Source organism: Erinaceus europaeus, chromosome 5 (assembly GCF_950295315.1).
Source record: "Erinaceus europaeus chromosome 5, mEriEur2.1, whole genome shotgun sequence".
NCBI lineage: Eukaryota > Metazoa > Chordata > Mammalia > Eulipotyphla > Erinaceidae > Erinaceus > Erinaceus europaeus.
The window spans coordinates 39500121-39521241 of record NC_080166.1 but is presented as its reverse complement, the minus strand read 5'-3'; the positions used below and the strand labels follow the sequence as shown (position 1 = coordinate 39521241).

Genomic DNA, 21121 nt, shown 5'->3' with positions numbered 1-21121 from the left:
ATTTATTTTAAAAATATTTTGTTCATTTTATTTTAATAAGGGAGATACAGAGAGAAAGACATAAAGAGAAGCACCAGAGCACTGCTCAGCTGTGGCTTATGATGGTGCTAGGGACTGAACCTAGGAACATGGACCCTCAGGCATGAAGGTCTTTTACAGAACCATTATGCTATCTCCCCAGCCCTTTGGATCTATTCCTCTCTGAAGTTTCTATCTGTGTCCTTGCCCAATTTTTTTTTTAACTGGGTGGCTTAATGGTTTACAGTAGATACATTTGCTGATACATGTGTAAAATTTCTATTTTCTATAAAACAATCTCACCTCCTCCAGCTTATGTCTTCCTCCACCTCATGCACCAGGACCTGAAAACCCCCCGTCTCTCACCATCCCCAATACACCAGACCAGGTCCAAGTTCTACTTTGTGTTTCCCTTTTCTGTTTTCAACTTCTGCCCTTGAGTGAGAACATCCCATATACATCCTTTTTATGGGGTTGCTTGTTTTTTTTTTTATTGCTAAGTTTACAGAGTTCTTTGTGTATTCTGATTATTAGTCTTTATCTGAAACATGTTGCATAAAGATATTCTCACAGAGTAGAAGAAGCTGCATCTTTCTCTTCTCCCCAGTCAACTAAGAATAACAAAGATCACCTGACAAATAGTTCGTTTTAGCCATAGAAATTTTTTTTATAAGAATGGGAGCTACTCCAACTTTCTAATCTAACTTTCTAGCCCTTTTCTCTACTCTGACACTATTTTCTCAGACAATATTCTCATCCAACTTCAGGCTAGCTACCAAACTCAAGTAAAACTACTATAACTGTATGCCCCCAGGAACATGCCTAAAATGGTTTTCTTAGCTTTCTTCTACCCTAAAGTCCCTAATCTCATCTGCTCTGATTCTACTTTTTGGTTCCTGTTCCTTAACCATCTTGTCTCCACTTAGGTCATGCCACCTTCCAGACACCAAGTTACAGATGCTACCATGACTCTACCCTGACTTCTCTGGGCAGACGACCTCACCAATGTGTCCTGGACCCTCACATCTCCAGAGCTCTGGTCCACTAGGGAAAGACAGGAACAAGCTGGGAGTATGGATCAACCTATCAATACCCATGGTCAGTGGAGAATCAGCTACAGAAGCCAGAACTCCTACCTTCTGCTCCCCCCACACAAGCTTGATCCATACTCCCAGTGAGGGAGAAGTGACAGGATGAAGATAAGAGGACTCTGCACTCCAGCTCCATCCCAGAGAGAGAGAGAAAGAAAAGGAGAGGGACACATGGAGAGGGACACATGATGCTATGAGTGACTTGAGGAGAAGAGAGGACTGAGTCAGAGAAAGAAGGGGCAACTATGTATAAATGTGGACAGAGTGTTGTAGAAACGATGGTTGACACATGTCTACAGCTTTAGGGACACTGTGGTGGATTGCAGTGGGGAGAGTGAAGATTCAGAACTCTGGTGGTGGGAATAGATTAAGTGAGGGAGAAAACAGATTTAGCAAGATTGAGGACTAATTAGAGAAAACTAAGAAAGAAGAGATCTCAAAAGAGATTAAGAGATACTGAAATAACAACAGAGACATATAGGATAACATAAAAAGAAGTAATATATGCATTACTGGCTTTCTAGAGGAAGAAAGAGAGGAAGGGGAGAAAGCATTCTACAGGACATAATAGATAAGAACTTACAAATCTGCACTTTAGGGAGACAACAAAGAATCTGGAAGGTGATAGCAGAATTAAAAATAAATTATATGAGTAGCAAAAAAAAATTAATCAGTGTTGTAGCACTAAATGTTTTAGAAATTGCTCATGTCCAGAGGAGAGGCAATTACAGAAGCCAGACCTTGCACCTTCTGCTCCCCATAAAGATCTTTGGTTCATACTCCCAGAGGGATACAGAACAGTGAAACATCCAATGTAGGGAAACTTCCTATGGAACTCTGGTGGTGTAAACTATATGGAATTATGACCTTCTTATACCACAATCTTGTCAATAATTATTAAATCACTAATACAAAAATAAACTTAGTAATTACCTCTATAAGATGTTCATGCCTATTGAATGGCAGGGGTTCAAGAGGATTTTCTGGAATTTTTGTATCTTCATCTCCTGTAAACCACAGGCCAACCTATAAAAAATATTAAAGCTTCATTTCAATTATTTTGATATAATTCTCTGATAATTCTTATTTTTTATTTGATAATATAAAGTATTAGTCAAACTATAGCTTGACTGCTGGAACATGAAATAAAGCTTAGACATCATGGTCCTGGATTTTGTTTGTACATGCACATGACTAATTTTTTAGAAATTTTTAGTTATAAAAAGGAAATACTAATAAAAAACAGGATACGAGGGGTACAACTCCACACAATTCCCACCAACAGAAATTTGTACCCTATCCCCACCCATGATAGCTTTCCTATTCTTTTTTTTTTTTCCCCCCTCCGGGGTTATTGCTGGGCTCGGTGCCTGCACCATGAATCCACCGCTCCTGGAGGCCATTTTTCCCCCTTTTGTTGCCCTTGTTGTTGTAGCCTTGCTGTGGTTATTACTATTGCCATTGTTGATGTTTTTCGTTGTTGGATAGGACAGAGAGAAATGAAGAGAGGAGGGGAAGACAAAGAGGTGGAGAGAAAGACAGATACTTGCAGACCTGCTTCACCCCCTGTGAAGCGACTCCCCTGCAGGTGGGGAGCCGGGGGCTCTAACTGGGATCCTTACGCCAGTCCTTGTGCTTTGCCACATGCACTTAACCCACTGTGCCACCGCCCGACCCCCAGATTGCCTATTCTTTAACCCTCTAGGAGTATGGACCCAAGGTCATTATGGGGTGCAGAAGGTGAAAGGTCTGGCTTCTGTAATTGCTTCCCCGCTGAACATGGGCATTGACAGGCTGATCCATACTTGCAGCCTGTCTCTCTCTTTCCCTAGTAGGGCAGGGTTCCGGGGAAGCAGGGCTCCAGGACACATTGGTGGAGTTGTCTACCCAGGGAAGTCTGGTTGGCATCATCTTAGCATCTGGAACCTGGTGGCTGAAAAAAGAGTTAACATATAAAGCAAACAAATTGTTGACCAATCATGAACCTAAAGGCTGGAATAGTTCAGATGATGAGTTTGGGGGTCTCCATTTTGTAGATAGTTAGTAGGCCTGTTTTAGTTATATTCCAAGGGACCCGTGGTTATACTAGTATTTTGTTTTGTTTTGTTTTTCTTTTTTCTGAGCCTAACATTTGATATGCAGGTGGATCCAAGTTATTGTCTGGGGAGATGATGTCATGGCTGGAAAAAGATGATACTAATTTATATCCTGGATTTCCTATACATGTAACTATCTGTTCTCGCAGCCTGATTCACATTTTTTATATTGGAAGACCCTTTTTGAGTGACAAAATTCCTGACTCAAGAACTTACTGATGGACTTTTTAATGATATTTCTCTTTCTCAACCAGTATCTGCTACCAGTTACCACACTGCTCAATTCTGTTTTGGAAGTGCCTCTCTCATCTCTCCCTTCCTTCCATTCCCAGAGCTGCCTACCTGGAGTAGAGCCCCACTACCTCCATAAAAAGCCACTTTGGTAACCTCAGAACTGTTTTTAATTTTATTCTCCTTTATTTCACCTTCTACTAGGCAAACATGTCAATTTCTTCAAAACTTCAGCCTCTTCATACCATTCTCTTCTAGAACCACTACTTACTCTTGTTCCTTTGTTCACAGCATTCTTTTTACCTGAGGTAATTTTAATCTTCTTGTCTGCTCATGTAAAACTACACATTTATTTAGACCTCTCTCAGATCACACTCCTAAGCAGGTTCTCCTAGATCTCTCCTTTGAATGCCAGTGTGACTTGCTTATACTATACTTGGAACTATATTATACTATATAATTTGTATAGTATTATCATTTATCTCTGTTGTTGAACATCAGGTAAAAATTACTTGGAGTAAAAATCTGTGTCCTATCATCGAAATTAATAATCTCCCCAGAGCCATATACAAATTTAACGCAATACCCATCAGAGTTCTACCAAGCTTCTTTAAGAGAATAGAACAAACACTACAATCATTTATCTAGAAGATGAAAACATCTAGAATTGCCAAAACTATCTTAAGGAAAAGAAACAGAAATGGAGGCATCACACTCCCAGACCTAAAACTATATTATAAAGCCATCATCATCAAAATAGCATGGTACTGGAAAAAAAAAATAGGCACACAGACCAGTGGAACAGAATTGAAAGCCCAGAAATAAATCCCTGCACCTATGGACATCTAATGTTTGATAAGGGGGCCCAAAGAATTAAATGGAAAAAGGAGGCTCTCTTCAATAAATGGGGCTGGGAAAACTGGGTTGAAACATTCAGAAGAATGAAATTGAACCACTTTATCTCACCAGAAACAAAAATCAACTCCAAATGGAACAAAGACCTGGATGTCAGACCAGAAACAATCAAAAACTTAGAGGAAAACATTGGTAAAACACTTTCCCACCTACACCTCAAGGACATCTTTGATGAATCAAACCCAATTGCAAGGAAGACTAAAGCAGAAACAAACCAATGGGACTACATCAAATTGAAAAGCTTCTGCACATCCAAAGAAACTATTAAACAAACAGAGAGAGCCCTCACAGAATGGGAGAAGATCTTCACATACCATACATCAGACAAGAAACTAATCACCAAAATATATAAAGAGCTCAGCAAATTTAGCACCAAAAAAGCAAATGACCCCATCTAAAAATGAGCAGAGGATATGAACAAAACATTCACTACAGAGGAGATCCCAAAGGCTAACAAACATGAAAACTGCTTTAGGTCATTGATTGTCAGAGAAATGCAAATTAAGACAACACTAAGATACCACCTCACTCCAGTGAGAATGGCATACATCAAAAAGGACAGCAGCAACAAATGCTGGAGAGGATGTGGGGACAGAGGAACCTTTTTACATTGCTGGTGGGAATGTAAATTGGTACAGCCTCTGTGGAGAGCAGTCTGGAAAACTCTCACAAGGCTAGACATGGACCTTCCATATGATCCAGTAATTCCTCTCCTGGGGTTATACCCCAAGGACTCCATAACACCCAACCAAAAAGAGGTGTGTACTTCTATGTTCATTGCAGCACAATTCATAATAGCTAAAACTTGGAAGCAACCCAAGTGCCCAACAACAGATGAGTGGCTGAGAAAGCTGTGGTATGTATACACAATGGAATACTATGCAGCTATCAAGAACAATGAACCCACCCTCTCTGATTCATCTTGGTCAGAGCTAGAAGGACTTATGTTAAGTGAGCTAAGTCAGAAAGATAAAGATGAGTATGGGATGATCCCACTCATCAAAAGAAGTTGAGTAAGAAGATCTTAAAGGGAAACTAAAAGCAGGACCTGACCAAATTGTAAGTAGGGCACCAAAGTAAAAGCCCTGTGGTGAGGGGTAGACATGCAGCTTCCTGGGACAGTGGGGGGTGGAAGTGGGTGGGAGGGATGGGTCACAGTCTTTTGGTGGTGGGAATGGTGTTTATGTACACTCCTAGTAAAATGTAGTCATATAAATCACTAGTTAATTAATAGGAGAGGGGGAAAATTAATTGTATGTCTCGAAATTTTTCAAAACACAAACTGAATCTTTTCAATATATAGGTTGTGTAATTGATATGCACTCTCTCAAAAGCCTAGACCAAGTAGATCAGAAGCAACCAATAGCACAGCTATATACAAGATACTGGGTACTATACAGCAAACCCTAACAAAAGGACTTTTCAAAGTTAACCCAATTACCAAATAATGTGATGATAACATTAACTATCAATTGTCTTTTTGAACCCTAAGACAGCAGGAACCTCATATCTCCACTATAGAGCCTCTACTTCCCCCAGTCCTGGAACCACTGGATAGGGCCCACTTTCCCGTATGCCTCTCCCAATCCATATCAAATAATATTGCATCCGCCGATCACAACCTACCCAACACATCGATTGCCACCTCAACATGCTTCAATTCAGACTGTGTCCAGAGCCTTCACGTGTGGAATGACAACTCTTCAGCTTCATTACTCAGGTGAGACCTTTCCTTTCATAGTATTCTCTAACAAAGTCCCAAAACCTAGATATACACCAGTTTCTGTGAGAGAGAGCATATGTTCACACGTATCCGTAAACTACTGCAAAATATATACCTGAAAGCAGAAGTACACCAGACTTTGCAGTGAGTACCCCCCCAACACTTCCTCTCCACTATTCCAAGCTTTGGGTCTATGATTGCTCAACAACTTGTTTGGCTTTGTATGTTAACTCTCTTTTCAGCTACCAGGTTCCAGATGTCATCAGGATGCCGGCCAAACTTCTCTAGACTGAAGACCCCACCAATGTGTCCTGGAGCTCTGCTTCCCCAGAGACCCATCCTACTAGGGAAAGAGAGAGGCAGACTGGGAGTATGGACCGACCAGTCAACACCCATGTTCAACGGGGAAGAAATTACAGAAGCCAGACCTTCCACCTTCTGCAACCCACAACAATCCTGGGTCCATGCTCCCAGAGGGATAGAGAATGGGAAAGCTATCAGGGGAGGGGGTGGGATATGGAGATTGGGTGGTGGGAATTGTGTGGAATTGTACCATTCCTACCCTATGGTTTTGTTCATTAATCCTTTCTTATATAAAAAAGAAAAAATGCAAAAAAATCTGTGTCCTACAAAGTTCAATTTGTATAAATGCTATGCATCTCATTTTATCATATCATTTATTTTCTTTTTTTTTTTCATATTTGTTCTGTCTCGCAGAGTGATGATGTCCACTTTGCACTACTGACTTGCAAGAGCTTTGACTTTCTAACTCAACTCTGCCCCATGCTTTATGCCTTCTTTACTTTTAAGAATTAGTTCTTTTTTGAGAGACAGATGAAATGATATTGAATAGTCTGTAAGGAGATGCAAAGTTAAGGGCTAGATTTTCTTTTTGGTTGAGACAAAGTTCTGATGTGGGTGATGCAATCTATGTGGGTAGTATGAAAGGAGGACCCAGAAGAGGTTTAAAGTCCAGCAAAGGCTTGGGATTTTTTAAGTAAGTGTTTGATCATTAACCAGGAAAAGTCTAGACCCAAAGACTAAGCTCTGCATGTGAATGTGTCTTGGGGGGAAGAGAGGAGTCAAGGAAGCAGGCTCCACTCTTTGAGAGAACAGAGAAACACATGACTTTGTTTTAGGATATGATAGGGTAACAAAGTTCAGAGTCATCTTTCTACCTTAAATAAGAAAAATGAATGGCATATATGATGTATTTTTTCATCAGACATGACAGAGGCAATATAGGAAAAGCAATTTCTGACATAAGGAAACAAATGAAGCATCCTATATTTCTTCCAGTCTAGAAGAAATCTCAAGGCTGCAATACCTGGAAACGCCATTGAAATAGAGCTTGACAGTCTTAATAAATTGAGAAAACACATTTTGAGGGTAAGGACAATCAAAATAGCTAGAAATTTTCAAGGCAGAATATTTGCGATGCACATACACATAAAGAGTGAGTCCCAGAGAAATTCAGTGAAATATGTAGATGCTGATAAGAAATACCAGGAGACAGAGAAAGATCTATAGGAAATGAACAAAATGAGGAATTCCTAAGGCACATACAGGACTGGAAATAGTACATGTTGCCACCATGGAGAGTAGTAGATAGAACCGCCAGAAGGGCTAAGCAGTAGTACCCCTGGTGGGATGCACATGTTATCATGTACAGGAACCCAAAAGTCTTTTGTCTTCACTAGGAGAGTATCACAAGAGATGAAGCAATATTGTAAGTCTCTCTCTCTCTCTCTCTCTCTCTCTATCTCTTTCTCTTTCTATCACCTTCCTTCTCAATCTCTCTGTCTCTGTCAAATAAATAAAAAGGAAAAAAATGGCTGCTGGAAGAGACAGATTCATTGTGCAAGCAGTGTGCCCTAGAGATAACATTAGTGTCAACTGAAAAAGAAAGAGAAAAACTGCTAGGAGGATATTATACTAGTAGTGTGGAAAGTTCAGTCCTACAGCAAAGGCTGCTTTGGACCCACCCATATAAATATTAATATTTTCTAAATTGGATGAAATTAATTTCATGATAAAATTACTTTATGCCCTAAAATATTTAACAGTATATAAAAGTAGGAATCAGCAATATAACACTTAGAGTATCTGGTAGTCAACATAAAATTCCTGGGAATTCACAAAAGCTAGGAAATAAGACCCATATTTAGCAGAAAACAAGCACAGAAATGAAGCAGCAGATATAATAAATGGATAAAGGCATTCATTTACCAAGTCAAAATAAATTTAAATAGTTTATAGAGATGGGAAACATATGTATATAGTGAAAAGAGAAGTCAGAAGTAAGTGAAGGTTGTCATACTTAGTTGTGTGCACATGCTACAATATGCTAGAATCCCAGGTTCAAACCCCTAGGCCCTACCTGCAGGGAGCAAGTTTTGAGAGGAGTGAAGCAGTGTTTCTCTTCCTCTCCCCTTCACTATTTTCCCTTCCCTCCCAATTATTCTGTGGCTCTATCAAATAAATAAAATAGTGAAAATAAATATATTTAAATAAGAAATGAGATAGAAAAAATAAAATATTTTAAATTCTAGAGATAATTTAAAATTACTAAATTATTAATAACAAATTTGACTTTACAAAAGAAGTGGTCATTGAATTTTTTTTTAATTTGTGTCCTCCCCCACCTCCATGAAGCTGAACATCTACTATCACCCATCACCCAGAGATATTTACTTTGGTGCCCTACTACAAACTCAGTCAGATCTTTTTTGTTTCCCTTTCTGTTCTTTCTCAACGAATGTTTGAGTGGGATCATCCCGTAATCAACTTTGTCTTTCTGACTTAACAGAATTCTTTCTAGCTCCATCCAAGATGGCTCGGGGAAGGTGGGTTCATTATTCTTAATAGTTGCATAGTATTCCACTGTGTAAATATACCACAGCTTTCTCAGCCACTCATCTGTTGTTGGGCACCTGGTTTGCTTCGAGGTTTCTGCTTTTACGAATTGTGCAGCTATGAACATAGGTGTACATATATATTTTTGGGTGGGTATCATGGAATCCTTGGGGTATATTCTTTTTTTTAAATTTTTTTATTTAAGGAGAGATTAATTAACAAAACCATAGGGTAGTAGGGGTACAACTCCACACAATTCCCACCACCCAATCTCCATATCCTACCCCTTCCCCTGATAGCTTTCCCATTCTCTATCCCTCTGGGAGCATGGACCCAGGGTCATTGTGGGTTGCAGAAGGTAGAAGGCCTGGCTTCTGTAATTACTTCCCCGCTGAACATGGGCATTGACTGGTCGGTCCATGCTCCCAGTCTGCCTCTCTGTTTCCCTAGTAGGGTGTGCCTCTGAGGAAGCTGAGTGCCAGGACACATTGGTGGGGTCTTCAATCCAGGGAAGCCAGGCTAGCATATTGATGGCATCCAGAACCTGGTGATTGAAAAAAGAGTTAATATACAAAACCAAACAAATTGTTGAGCAACCATGGACCCAAAGCTTGGAATAGTGGAGAGGAAGTGTTAGGGAGGTACTCACTGCAAAGTCTAGTGTACTTCTGCTTTCAGGTATATATTTTGCAGTAGTTTATGGATACGTGTAAACAAAAGCTCTCTCTCACAGAAACTGGTGTATATCTAGGATTTGGGACTTTGTTAGAAAGTGAACCAACTGAGATGAAATTAGAGTGTACTATAAAAGGAAAGGTCTCACCCGAGTAATGAAGCTGAAGGGTTGTCATTCCACACGTGAAGTCTCTGGACACAGTCTGAGGTGAAGCATGTTGAGGTGGCAATTGTTGCATTGGTTAGGTTCTGATCGGCGGATGCAATATTATTTGATATGGATTGGGAGAGGCATATGGGAAAGTGGGCCCTATCCAAGGGTTTCAGGACTGGTAGAAGTAGGGGCTCTATAGTGGAGATGTGAGGTTCCTGCTGTCTTAGGGTTCAAAAAGACAATGGATAGTTAATGTTATCATCACATTATTTGGTAATTGGGTTAACTTTGAAAAGTCCTTTGGTTATAGTTTGCTGTACAGTACCCAGTATCTTGTATGTAGCTGTGCTATTGGTTGCTTCTGATCTACTTGGTCTAGGCTTTTGAGAGAGTCTGCATATCAAATACACAGCCTATATCTTGAAAAGATTTAGTTTTTGTTTTGAAAAATTTCGAGACGTACAATTAATATTCCCCCTCTCGTATTAATTAAATAGTGATTTATATGACTACATTTTACTAGGAGTGTACATAAACACCATTCCCACCACCAAAAGACTGTGACCCATCCCTCCCACCCACTGCCACCCCCCACTGGCCCAGGAAGCTGCATGTCTACCCCTCACCACAGGGCTTTTACTTTGGTGCCCTACTTACAATTTGGTCAGGTCCTGCTTTTAGTTTCCCTTTCAGATCTTCTTACTCAACTTCTTTTGATGAGTGGGATCATCCCATACTCATCTTTATCTTTCTGACTTAGCTCACTTAACATAATTCCTTCTAGCTCTGTCCAAGATGGGTCAGAGAAGATGGATTCATTGTTCTTGATAGCTGCATAGTATTCTATTGTGTATATATACCACAGCTTTCTCAGCCACTCATCTGTTGTTGGGCACCTGGGTTGCTTCCAAGTTTTAGCTATTATGAATTGTGCTGCTATGAACATAGGAGTAAACACCTCTTTTTGGTTGGGTGTTATGGAGTCCTTGGGGTATAACCCCAGGAGAGGAATTACTGGATCATATGGAAGGTCCATGTCTAGCCTTGTGAGAGTTTTCCAGACTGCTCTCCACAGAGGCTGTACCAATTTACATTCCCACCAGCAATGTAAAAAGGTTCCTCTGTCCCCACATCCTCTCCAGCATTTGTTGCTGCTGTCCTTTTTGATGTATGCCATTCTTACAGGAGTGAGGTGGTATCTTAGTGTTGTCTTAATTTGCATTTCTCTGACAATCAGTGACCTAGAGCAGTTTTTCATATGTTTGTTAGCCTTTTGGATCTCCTCTGTAGTGAATGTTTTGTTCATATCCTCTGCTCATTTTTGGATGGGGTCATTTGCTTTTTTGGTGCTAAATTTGCTGAGCTGTTTATATATTTTGGTGATTAGTTTCTTGTCTGATGTATGGTATGTGAAGATCTTCTCCCATTCTGTGAGGGCTCTCTCTGTTTGTTTAATAGTTTCTTTGGATGTGCAGAAGCTTTTCAATTTGATGTAGTCCCATTGGTTTGTTTCTGCTTTAGTCTTCCTTGCAATTGGGTTTGATTCATCAAAGATGTCCTTGAGGTGTAGGTGGGAAAGTGTTTTACCAATGTTTTCCTCTAAGTTTTTGATTGTTTCTGGTCTGACATCTAGGTCTTTGATCCATTTGGAGTTGATTTTTGTTTCTGGTGAGATAAAGTGGTTCAATTTCATTCTTCTGAATGTTACAACCCAGTTTTCCCAGCACCATTTATTGAAGAGAGACTCCTTTTTCCATTTAATCCTTTGGGCCCCCTTATCAAACATTAGATGTCCATAGGTGCAGGGATTTATTTCTGGGCTTTCAATTCTGTTCCACTGGTCTGTGTGCCTATTTTTTTTTCCAGTACCATGCTGTTTTGATGATGATGGCTTTATAATATAGTTTAAGGTCTGGGAGTGTGATGCCTCCATTTCTGTTTCTTTTCCTCAAGATGATTTTGGCAATTCTAGGTGTTTTCATGTTGCAGATAAATGATTGTAGTGTTTGTTCTATTCTCTTAAAGAAGCTTGGTGGAACTTTGAAGGGGATTGCATAAAATTTGTATCTGGCTCTGTGGAGAATATTCATTTTGATGATATTTATTCTTCCAATCCATGAGCATGGGATATCTTTCCATTTCTTGGTATCAGTTTCTATTTCCTTGAGTAGCGACTCATAGTTTTCAGCATACAAGTCTTTCACTTCTTTGGTCAACTTTATTCCCAGGTATTTGATAGATTTTGATGAAACAGTAAATGGGAGTGATTTCTGGATGTCTTCTTCTTCAGATTCAGTGTTTGCATAAAGAAATGCCACTGATTTTTGTACATTGATTTTGTAGCCAGATACCTTGCTATATTGCCTAATAACTTCCAGTAGTTTTCTGCTGGATTCTTTCGGTTTTTCTATGTATACTATAATATCATCTGCAAATAGTGAGAGCTTGACTTCTTCCCTTCCAATCTGTATTCCTTTGATTTCTTTCTCTTGCCTGATTGCTATGGCAAGAACTTCCAATACTATGTTGAAGAGTAACGGTGACAGTGGACAGCCCTGTCTAGTCTTGATCTGAGGGGGAATGCTTTCAGCTTCTGTCCATTGAGTATGATGTTGGCTGTAGGTTTGCTATATATAGACTCCACTATCTTGAGGAATTTCCCATCTATTCCCATTTTTTGTAGAGTTTTGAGCATGAATGTGTGTTGGATTTTGTCTAAGGCTTTCTCTGCATCTATTGAGATAATCATGTGGTTTTTGGCTTTGCTTTTATTGATGTGGTGAATGACATTGATTGACTTATGTATGTAGAACCAGCCTTGCATTCCTGGGATGAATCGCACTTGGTTGTGATGAGCAATCTTTTTGATATGCTGCTATATCCGGTTGGCCAAGATCTTGTTTAATATTTTGGCATCTATGTTCATCAGAGATATTGGTCTGTAGTTTTCCTTTTTTGTTCTGTCCCTATCAGCTTTTGGTAGCAGGGTGATGTTGGCTTCATAGAAGGTGGAAGGGAGTATTCCTGTTTCTTCAATCTTATGGAAAAGCTTAAGAAGTATGGGTACTAACTGTTTCCTGAAAGTTTTGTAGAATTCGTTTGTGAAGCCATCTGGTCCAGGACTTTTGTTGTTGGGGAGATTCTTAATAATGGTTTCAATTTCTTTGTCTGTGGTTGGCGCATTTAGATTTTGTAGTTCTTCTTGGTTCAGTTTTGGAAGGGCATATGCTTCTAGGAATTGTTCCATTTCTTCTAAATTCTCTAGCTTGGTCGCATATAGTTCTTCATAGAAGTTTCACATGATTCTCTGGATTTCTGTGGTGTCAGTTGTGATATCTCCTCCATCGTTTACAATTCTATTTTTTGAGTCTTCTCTCTTTTTTGTTTGGTGATCTGGCTAGTGGGTTGTCAATTTTGTTTAATCTTTCAAAGAACCAACATTTGGCTTCATTGATCTTTTGTATGGTTCTTTTATTTTCAATGTTATTTATATCTGCTCTAACTTTAGTGATTTCTGTCTTTCTGGTTGCTTTAGGGTTCCTTTGTTCCTCTTCCTCCAAGTCCTTGAGGTGTGCAGTAAGGTCGTTCATTTGAGCTTCTTCTTGGTGTTTAATATGTGATTGTATGGCTATAAGTTTCCCTCTCAGTACTGCTTTAGCTGTGTCCCAAATATTTTGATAGGTTGTGTCTTCATTTTCATTTGATTCCAGGAACATTTGAATTTACTGCTGAGTGAGTCTCTGACCCAGTGGTTCTTAAGGAGTATGTTGTTTAGTTTCCAAATTCTGTGACTTTTAATAATTTTCTGTTTGTTGTTAAATGTTAGTTTTACTCCACTGTGGTCTGAGAAGATACTTGGGATGATTTCAATGCTCTTTAATTTATTGATGCTGTCTTTGTGGCCTAACATGTGGTCTATCCTTGAGTATATGTTATGTGGACTTGAAAAGAAGGTGTATTCCAGCTTTTTGGGGTGAAGGACTCTGAAAATGTCCAAGAGGTCTAGTCTATCAATCTATTCATTTAATTCTCTTGTATCTTTATTGGTTCTCTGCTTTGTTGATCTGTCTAAGTGTGAGAGTGGGGTATTGAAGTCTCCCACTATTATTGTATCACTATTGATGTATTTGAAATTCTTTCAGTAGGTGCCTGATGTATTTAGATGGTCCCTCATTGGATACATAGATGTTAATAATTGTTAAGTCTTCCTGGCTGATTGATCCTCTAATCATTATGTAATGTCCTTGCCTATCTTTTATTTCTTAATATAATTTACAATCTATTGTGTCTGAGATGTGAATGGCTGTTCCTGCCCTTTTTTATGGTCCATTAGCCTGTATGATAGTTTTCCATCCTTTCACTTTAAGTCTGTGATTATCTTGTTGTGACAGATGGGATTCTTGCAAGCAGCATATGGTTGGGTTATGTTTTCTGATCCATCCCCCCACCCTGTGCCTTTTGATGGGTGAGTTTAAGCCATTGACATTTATTGATATTATCATTTTGATGTATTTTAGTAACACTGTTCAAAAAAATTTTTGTTTGCTCTGATATATTGCAAGTATTATAGTGATGTTCTTGTTTATAAGAGGTCTTTTAGAACCTCTTTCAGGGCCAGTTTGGTGATGGTTGCCTCCTTTAACTGTTGTTTGTCTAAGAAGGTTTTGATCCCTCCATCTAGTTTGGATGAAAGTCTAGCAGTATATATCATCCTTGGTTGAAACCCTTTTTCATTCAGGGCTCCATAGATATCTTGCCATTCCCTTCTGGCTTTTAGAGTTTGAGTGGAGAAGTCTGCAGATAATCTTATGGGTTTTCCCTTGTATGTGACTTTTTGTTTCTCTCTTGCAGCCTGTAGGATCCTTTCTTTATCCTTACTTCTTCTCATTGTGACTATGATGTGTCTTGGTGTCTTCAGGTCTGGGTTGATTCTGTTTGGTACTCTATGGGCCTCTTGAATCTAGATGTCCTTTCTGTTATTCAGGTCTGGGAAGTTTTCTTCTATTATTTCCTGTAGAATATTTGCTTCCCCTTCCTCTCTTTCTTCCTCTGGCAGGCCAATTATACGAATGTTACTTCTTTTGAGATTATTCCATATGTCTCTGTTGTTGTTTTCAGTGTCTCTCAATCTCTTTTTAAGCTCTTTCACCTCTTTCTTTGTTTTCTCTAACTCATCCTCTGTCTGACTAATTCTGTTTTCTGCTTCTGTTAGTCTGCTTTCCCTTTCCTCAGCTTCTTTCTTCATTACAGCTATTTCAGCTTTCAGTTCTCTGATTGCCTCAAGATAATCAGTATTTTCCTTGGGGGTCTCAACTGTTGTTTTCCTCATACTGCCATTCCTTTCCTCCAATGTTGTTTTCATTTCTGTGATTAATAAGTTTATTATTGCTTGCATACTTTTCTTATCTATGGTTACTTCTGGCTGATTTGTAGTTTCTTCTGGGCTCTTGTCTTCATTCATTGGAGTAGTAGTTTTTTTTGTTTTTGATCTACCCATTTTTTTATTTATGTGTTTCTTTTTTTTAATGCTCTGTTGTTCCTCAGTTGTTGTGTCTTGAGTACAAGTAACACTGTACTAAATACCTTTATGACAATTGCACTCACCAACCTCTGGAATTACAGTAGCAACTGAAGCAAGTATTGAAGCAGTTTAATCATTACCAATTAGCCAAACGATTTCTCCAGTCTGTGAATAAATAGTAACCAAATCCCATTGAAGAAAGAGAAAAGACAGAAAGGATAGCTAGAATAGACATTTATGCAAATCTACTATCCATTGTATATTATAGGGGTAACAAGAGGGGAAAGGGAACTAGAGCAGAGATACACATATAGAGAGTTCACTCTGAGTCAGATTTCTTCCCCAAAATAATTCACAAATTCAGAAAGGCAAAGAAGAAGGAAGAGTGTATGACAAGACAAAAAAAAAAAAGAGGCAAGAGAGAGAAAAGGGAAAAGATAAGAAAAAGAGCTGTAATTAAAGAGCAGTGAAAGGAAATTCCCAAATGTGTATCAGTGAACTCAAAAAAGCACACTGTTTGGTGGCGTGGGGTCTGGGGGCTGTGAGTTTGGAAGCTGTAGGATTAAGGAAGAAGGATGACAAGAATGAGAAAAAGAAGAAAAAAAAAGAAAGAGAGAGAGAGAAAAAAGATAAGAAAAAGAACAGTCATAAAAGGGCAGTGAAAGGAAAGGGTTTTTTTTATGTATTTATTTTTAATTATTTAATTAGCTATGCAGGGTGAGGTGGGGGGGTTGGCTACTTAGAAAGAAAAAAGGCCAGAGGTTTCAGAAGGGTATAGACTTAGAATGAATGATACTCCCTGGTGGGACAGGAATTTGGTAAAGAAAAGGAGCTCCTAGCAGGGAATGGTTGGGCGGGGGGCAGGGAAGGAGGTATGCTTAGAAATTAAAAGGAAGAAAAAAAATTTTTTCCCCTTTTTTCCTACTCTAATTCTTAACCCAAATTAAGTTATAGTCACCGCCTTGGTGTGACCACTAGGATCCCTTATTGACTGGCCTACTAAAGGCAGAAAATCCTACCGTTTCCAGGAGATGTGGTCAGAGCTCAGCCACTAGCAGCTTCTCAGTCCGCCATCTTCTGGGAACCCCCTTGGGTATATTCTTAGGAGAGGAATTACTGGGTTCATATCTAGCCTTATGAGCATTCTCCAGACTGCTTTTCACAGAGATTGGACCAATTTACATTCCCACCAGCAGTTCAGAAGGGTTCCTTTGTCCCTACAGTCTCTCCAGCATTTGTTTCTGCTGTCATTTTTTTATGTATTCAATTCTCATTGGGGTGAGGTGGTATCTCAATGTTGTCTTTATTTGCATTTCTCTGACAATCATTGACCTGGAACAATTTTCCACGTGTTTTTTAGGCTTTTGGATCTCTTCTGTAGTGAATATTCTGTTCATATCCTCTGCTCACTTTTGGATGGGGTCATTTGATTTTTTGTTGTTAAGTTTGCTAAGCTCTTTGTATATTTTGGTTATTAGTTTCTTGTCTGATGTATGGCATGTGAAGATCTTCTCCCATTCTGTGAGGGATCTTATTGTTTGTGTGAAAGTTTCTTTGGCTATGAAGAAGCTTTTCAATTTGATGTAGTCCCATTGATATTTTTTTGTTTGTTTTAGTCTTCTTGCAATTGGGTATAATCGAAAATATCCTTAAGGTTTAGGTGGTAAAATGTTCCACGATTGTTTTCCTCTAAGTATTTGATATAACATCCAGATCCTTGACTCATTTGGAGTTGATTTTTGTTTCTGGTGAGGTAATGTGGTTCAGTTAAATTTTTCTGCATGTTTCAACCCACTTTTCCCAGCACCATTTATATAAAAATGTAGGCCCCTTTATCAGAAATTAGATGTCCATAGGTGCAGGGGTTTAGTTCTGGGTTTTCAATTCTGTTCCACTGGTCTTTGTACCTATTTTTGTTCTAGTACCAGAAATTTTTATTAAGATGGCCTTATAATATAGTTTAAGATCTGGGATTGTGATACCTCCATTTCTGTTTCTTTTCCTTAAGATTGTTTTGGTGATTCCAGGTATTTTCTGGTTCCAGATAAATGATTGTAGTTTTTGTTCTATTCTCTTAAAGAAGCTTAGTGGAACTTTGATAGGTATCACATTAGATTTGTATACGGCTCTGGGGAGAAAATTCATTTTGACAATATTAATTCTTCCAGTCAATGAGCATGGAATATTTTTCCATTTCTTGGTATCAGTTTCTATTTCCTTAAATAGTGACTCATAGTTTTCAGTATACAAGTCTTTCACTTCTTTGTTCAGCTTTATTCCTAGATATTTTGTTGATTTTGCTGCAGCAGTGAATGGGAGTGAATTCTGGATATCCTCTTCTTTGGATTTAGTATTTGCATAAGGAAATGCCACTGATTTGTATACATTGATTTTACAGCCTGACACCTTGCTATATTTCCTAATAACTTCCAGTAGTTTTCTGCTGAATTCTTTAGGTTTTCCTATGTACACTATCATATCATCTGCAAATAATGAGAGCTTGACTTCTTCCTTTCCAATCTGTATTCCTTTGATTTCTTTCTCTTGCATGATTGCTATGGCAAGAACTTCCAATACTATATTGAAGAGTAATGGTGATAATGGACAGCTCTGTGTAGTCCCCAAACTGAGGGGGGATGCTTTCTGTTTCTATCCATTGAGTATGATATTGGCGGTAGCGTGCTGTATATGGACTCCACTATCTTGAGGAATTTCCCATCTATACCAATTTTTTATAATGTTTTGAGCATGAATGGGTGTTGGATTTTGTCAAAGGCTTTCTCTGCATCTATTGAGATAATTATGTGGTTTCTGATTTTTCTTTTATTATTATGATAATTGACATTGATATTGAACCAGCCTTGCATTCCTGGGATAAATCCTACTTGATGCTACAGAAATTAAAATAAGTACAAATTAAAGCACAGATATAAAAAAATCAGAAAATAATGAACCACATGCAAACAACTTAGGCTTTAATAAATATGTGATGGACTTCTGTCAGGGTTCCTTGGGTGTGAACAAGCCAGTGGGCCCCCACTTCCCCACCTGGCCTTTTGGCCAACAGGAGACAGGCAGAAAGTGGGGAACCATGGGCTAGCAGAGGCAGAAGTGAGTTTTCTAAGGGGTCTTCTAGTGTACTGTGGTGGCAGACAATACATAAACCTCCTTAGGGTACCGCTGCAGAGAATGGGACATTTTTATTGATGCAGTTACAAGTTTATAATGGGGTAGCTGTTCAGGGGAAATAGCCAGCTGGCCAATGAGACCAATATCTCCTTATAAGAGAAAAGAGAGCAAGGTAATGAGAAGGTATGGATGGTGATGCAGGAATAGGGAAATAGAAATATAAGGAAGGCGAAGCCCACCAGAAGGAGTAGGGGTGGGGTGATGCAAAAAGGCTGATAGGAAGGTTGGAATTACCCTACATATGCTGGCTACATCTCGCTCAACCACAAGGCTGGCATGCCAAGGGGAGTCTGACAGACGAGCTTCCGGGGATCAACCATCCATTTTCAAACACACATTAGACCCACAGACTTCCAGAGGTGAGGCTTACTAGTAGCAGCAGCTGCATTTCACTCTTCCCAATCAACTAGAAGTAGCAAAGAGGATCAACTGAGAACACAACAAGAAAAGACTAGGACGACTTTGGGGAATCACCAAGTCACAGGTGAGTGCAAACATGTGTGGCTCATGAACAGAAAGGGGCTTAAGGAGAGATTCCTGGGGCTAAAATTCCATACTCAGGAGCAGTTGGTACTAGTTTGCCAGTTGTCTCCATTCTGAGTTTTACCAACAAAAAGACAAAAAGACTGCTGAAGGGAGGAGAGGATTCCCTAGGTCTTACAAATATCAACTGTGAGTCTCCAACTATTTCTCTTAGGAGACAGGAGCAGCAGCAGGGAGGCCCTAGGCAGAGAACTGGTCTGGGCGGCAGAGGGGGGGGGGGATACAATGGGAGACTTTCCACATTGTTCTCCTGATAAATTGGGAGACATGGTAATAATTGACTCAGAACACACAGAGTACAACAGGAATTGTTAAGAGAATCACAGGACCAAAGTGCTGCCTGGCTGGCATTGGCTGCTGGAAGAGCAGTGAATTGGGCCTGGGACTTTGGCATGGGAATCTCTTTTTCATAACCACTATCCTCCACCAAGTTTTATCACTTGGTCACCAGTGAGTAATTAAGTTTAAAAAAATCTACTTATAGTTAAAAAGCCCTCAGGCTCCCATAGCCTGCAAGAAAGATAAATAACACAACATAAGAGGTTCAGCCACTATGCTTCACCTCAGGGATTGAGATAACACTGATACAACCGTTAGGATCCAAAACTGTGAACTCTCAAGTACCTTATTTGGTCAATCCATGCAAGTGGGATCAGTGGATTGGAAAGTAGTGAGGGACAGACCTAATAACACATCAGATATAATGGTTAAACCCAGAAGAAACATTGGAGAAATGAAACAGGAAAAAAGTCACAAAAAGGTAGAAGCACATGAAAATGAGGGCAACTGAGGAAAGCTTTTGAAAATAATATTATTAGAACTGGGCAAACAACAAATGAGACTCTAAAAGAAAACACTAGTTATCTCAAGGTAATTAGAGAGATGAAGGCTGAGATAGCTGAGTTAATAGCACAACTAGATGAAGCTACTACAGTATCAGAATGGGGTAACAAAATAGAAAGAAGTAATAGAACTAAAAAAGAGATTAAGAGATACTGAAAACAACAACAAAGATATATAGGATGACTTCAAAAGAAATAATATATGCATTATTAGCTTACCAGAAGAAGAAAGGAAGGAGAAAAAAAAGCATTCTATAGGACATAGAACCTGAGAACTTCCTTACTCTAAACTACATAAAGGACATTAAGATTCAAGAATTCCAGAGGGTCCCAAACAGAATTAATTCAGACCTACAGAGGCGAAAACACATCATATTTAGAATGAAAAGGAATAAGGACAAAGAAAGGATCTCGAACACTTCAAGAGAAAAACAGAGTAACCTACAGAGGAAATCTATAAAATTATAAGCATATTTCTCTACACAAACTCTAAAGGCCAGAAGAGAATGGCAAGATATCTATCGAGTGCTCAATGAGAAAGGCTTTCAACCAAGATTGCTGTATCCTGCTAGACTGTCATTCAAACTAGATGGATGCATAAAAATCTTCTCAGACACCTTAAAGACCTAGAAGAAGAAGAACAAAGGAACCCTAAAGAACCCAGAAGGACAGAAATAACTAAAGTTAGGGCAGAAATAAATGACATTGAAAATAAGAAAACCATACAAAAGACCAACAAAAGTAAATGTTGGTTCTTTGAAAGAGTGAAAAAAATCAACAAACCTTTAGCTAGACTCACAGAACAAAACAAGGAGAAGACCCAAATAAATCAGATTGTAAATGAAAGAGGAGATATCACAACAGACACTACAGAAATTCAACATATCAAGCGAGGCTTCTATGAACAACTCTATGCCACCAAGCTAGAGAACCTGGAAGAAATGGACAATTCCTAGGTACCTACAAACTTTCAAAATTAAAGAGGAACTAGAAAAGATGAGCAGGCCAGTCACATCCAAAGGAATAGAAACAGTTATCAAAAACCTTCACAATAATAAAAGTCGTGAACCAGATGGTTATACAAATGAGTTACACAAAACTTTCATGGAAGAGTTAATACCTCTCCCTTTAAAAGTCTTCCAGAGGATTGCAGGCACAGGAATACTCACTTTCAGCTTCTATGAAGCCAACATCACTTTGATACCAAAAGCAGACAAGGACACAACCAAAAAAAGAAAACTACAGACCAATATCTCCGATTAACAAT

At 39.0% G+C, this 21121-nt stretch overlaps 1 protein-coding gene across 1 annotated transcript in view; it reads right to left on the bottom strand.

Annotated features, from left to right (window-relative positions):
• The window catches only part of SPEF2 (sperm flagellar 2), a 305327-nt gene that overhangs the window by 25175 nt on the left and 259031 nt on the right, over positions 1–21121 (bottom strand). The window contains exon 37 of the mRNA XM_060191863.1: positions 2043–2135. Coding sequence (XP_060047846.1) covers positions 2043–2135 — 93 coding nt within the window. The remainder of the gene's footprint in view (positions 1–2042; positions 2136–21121) is intronic.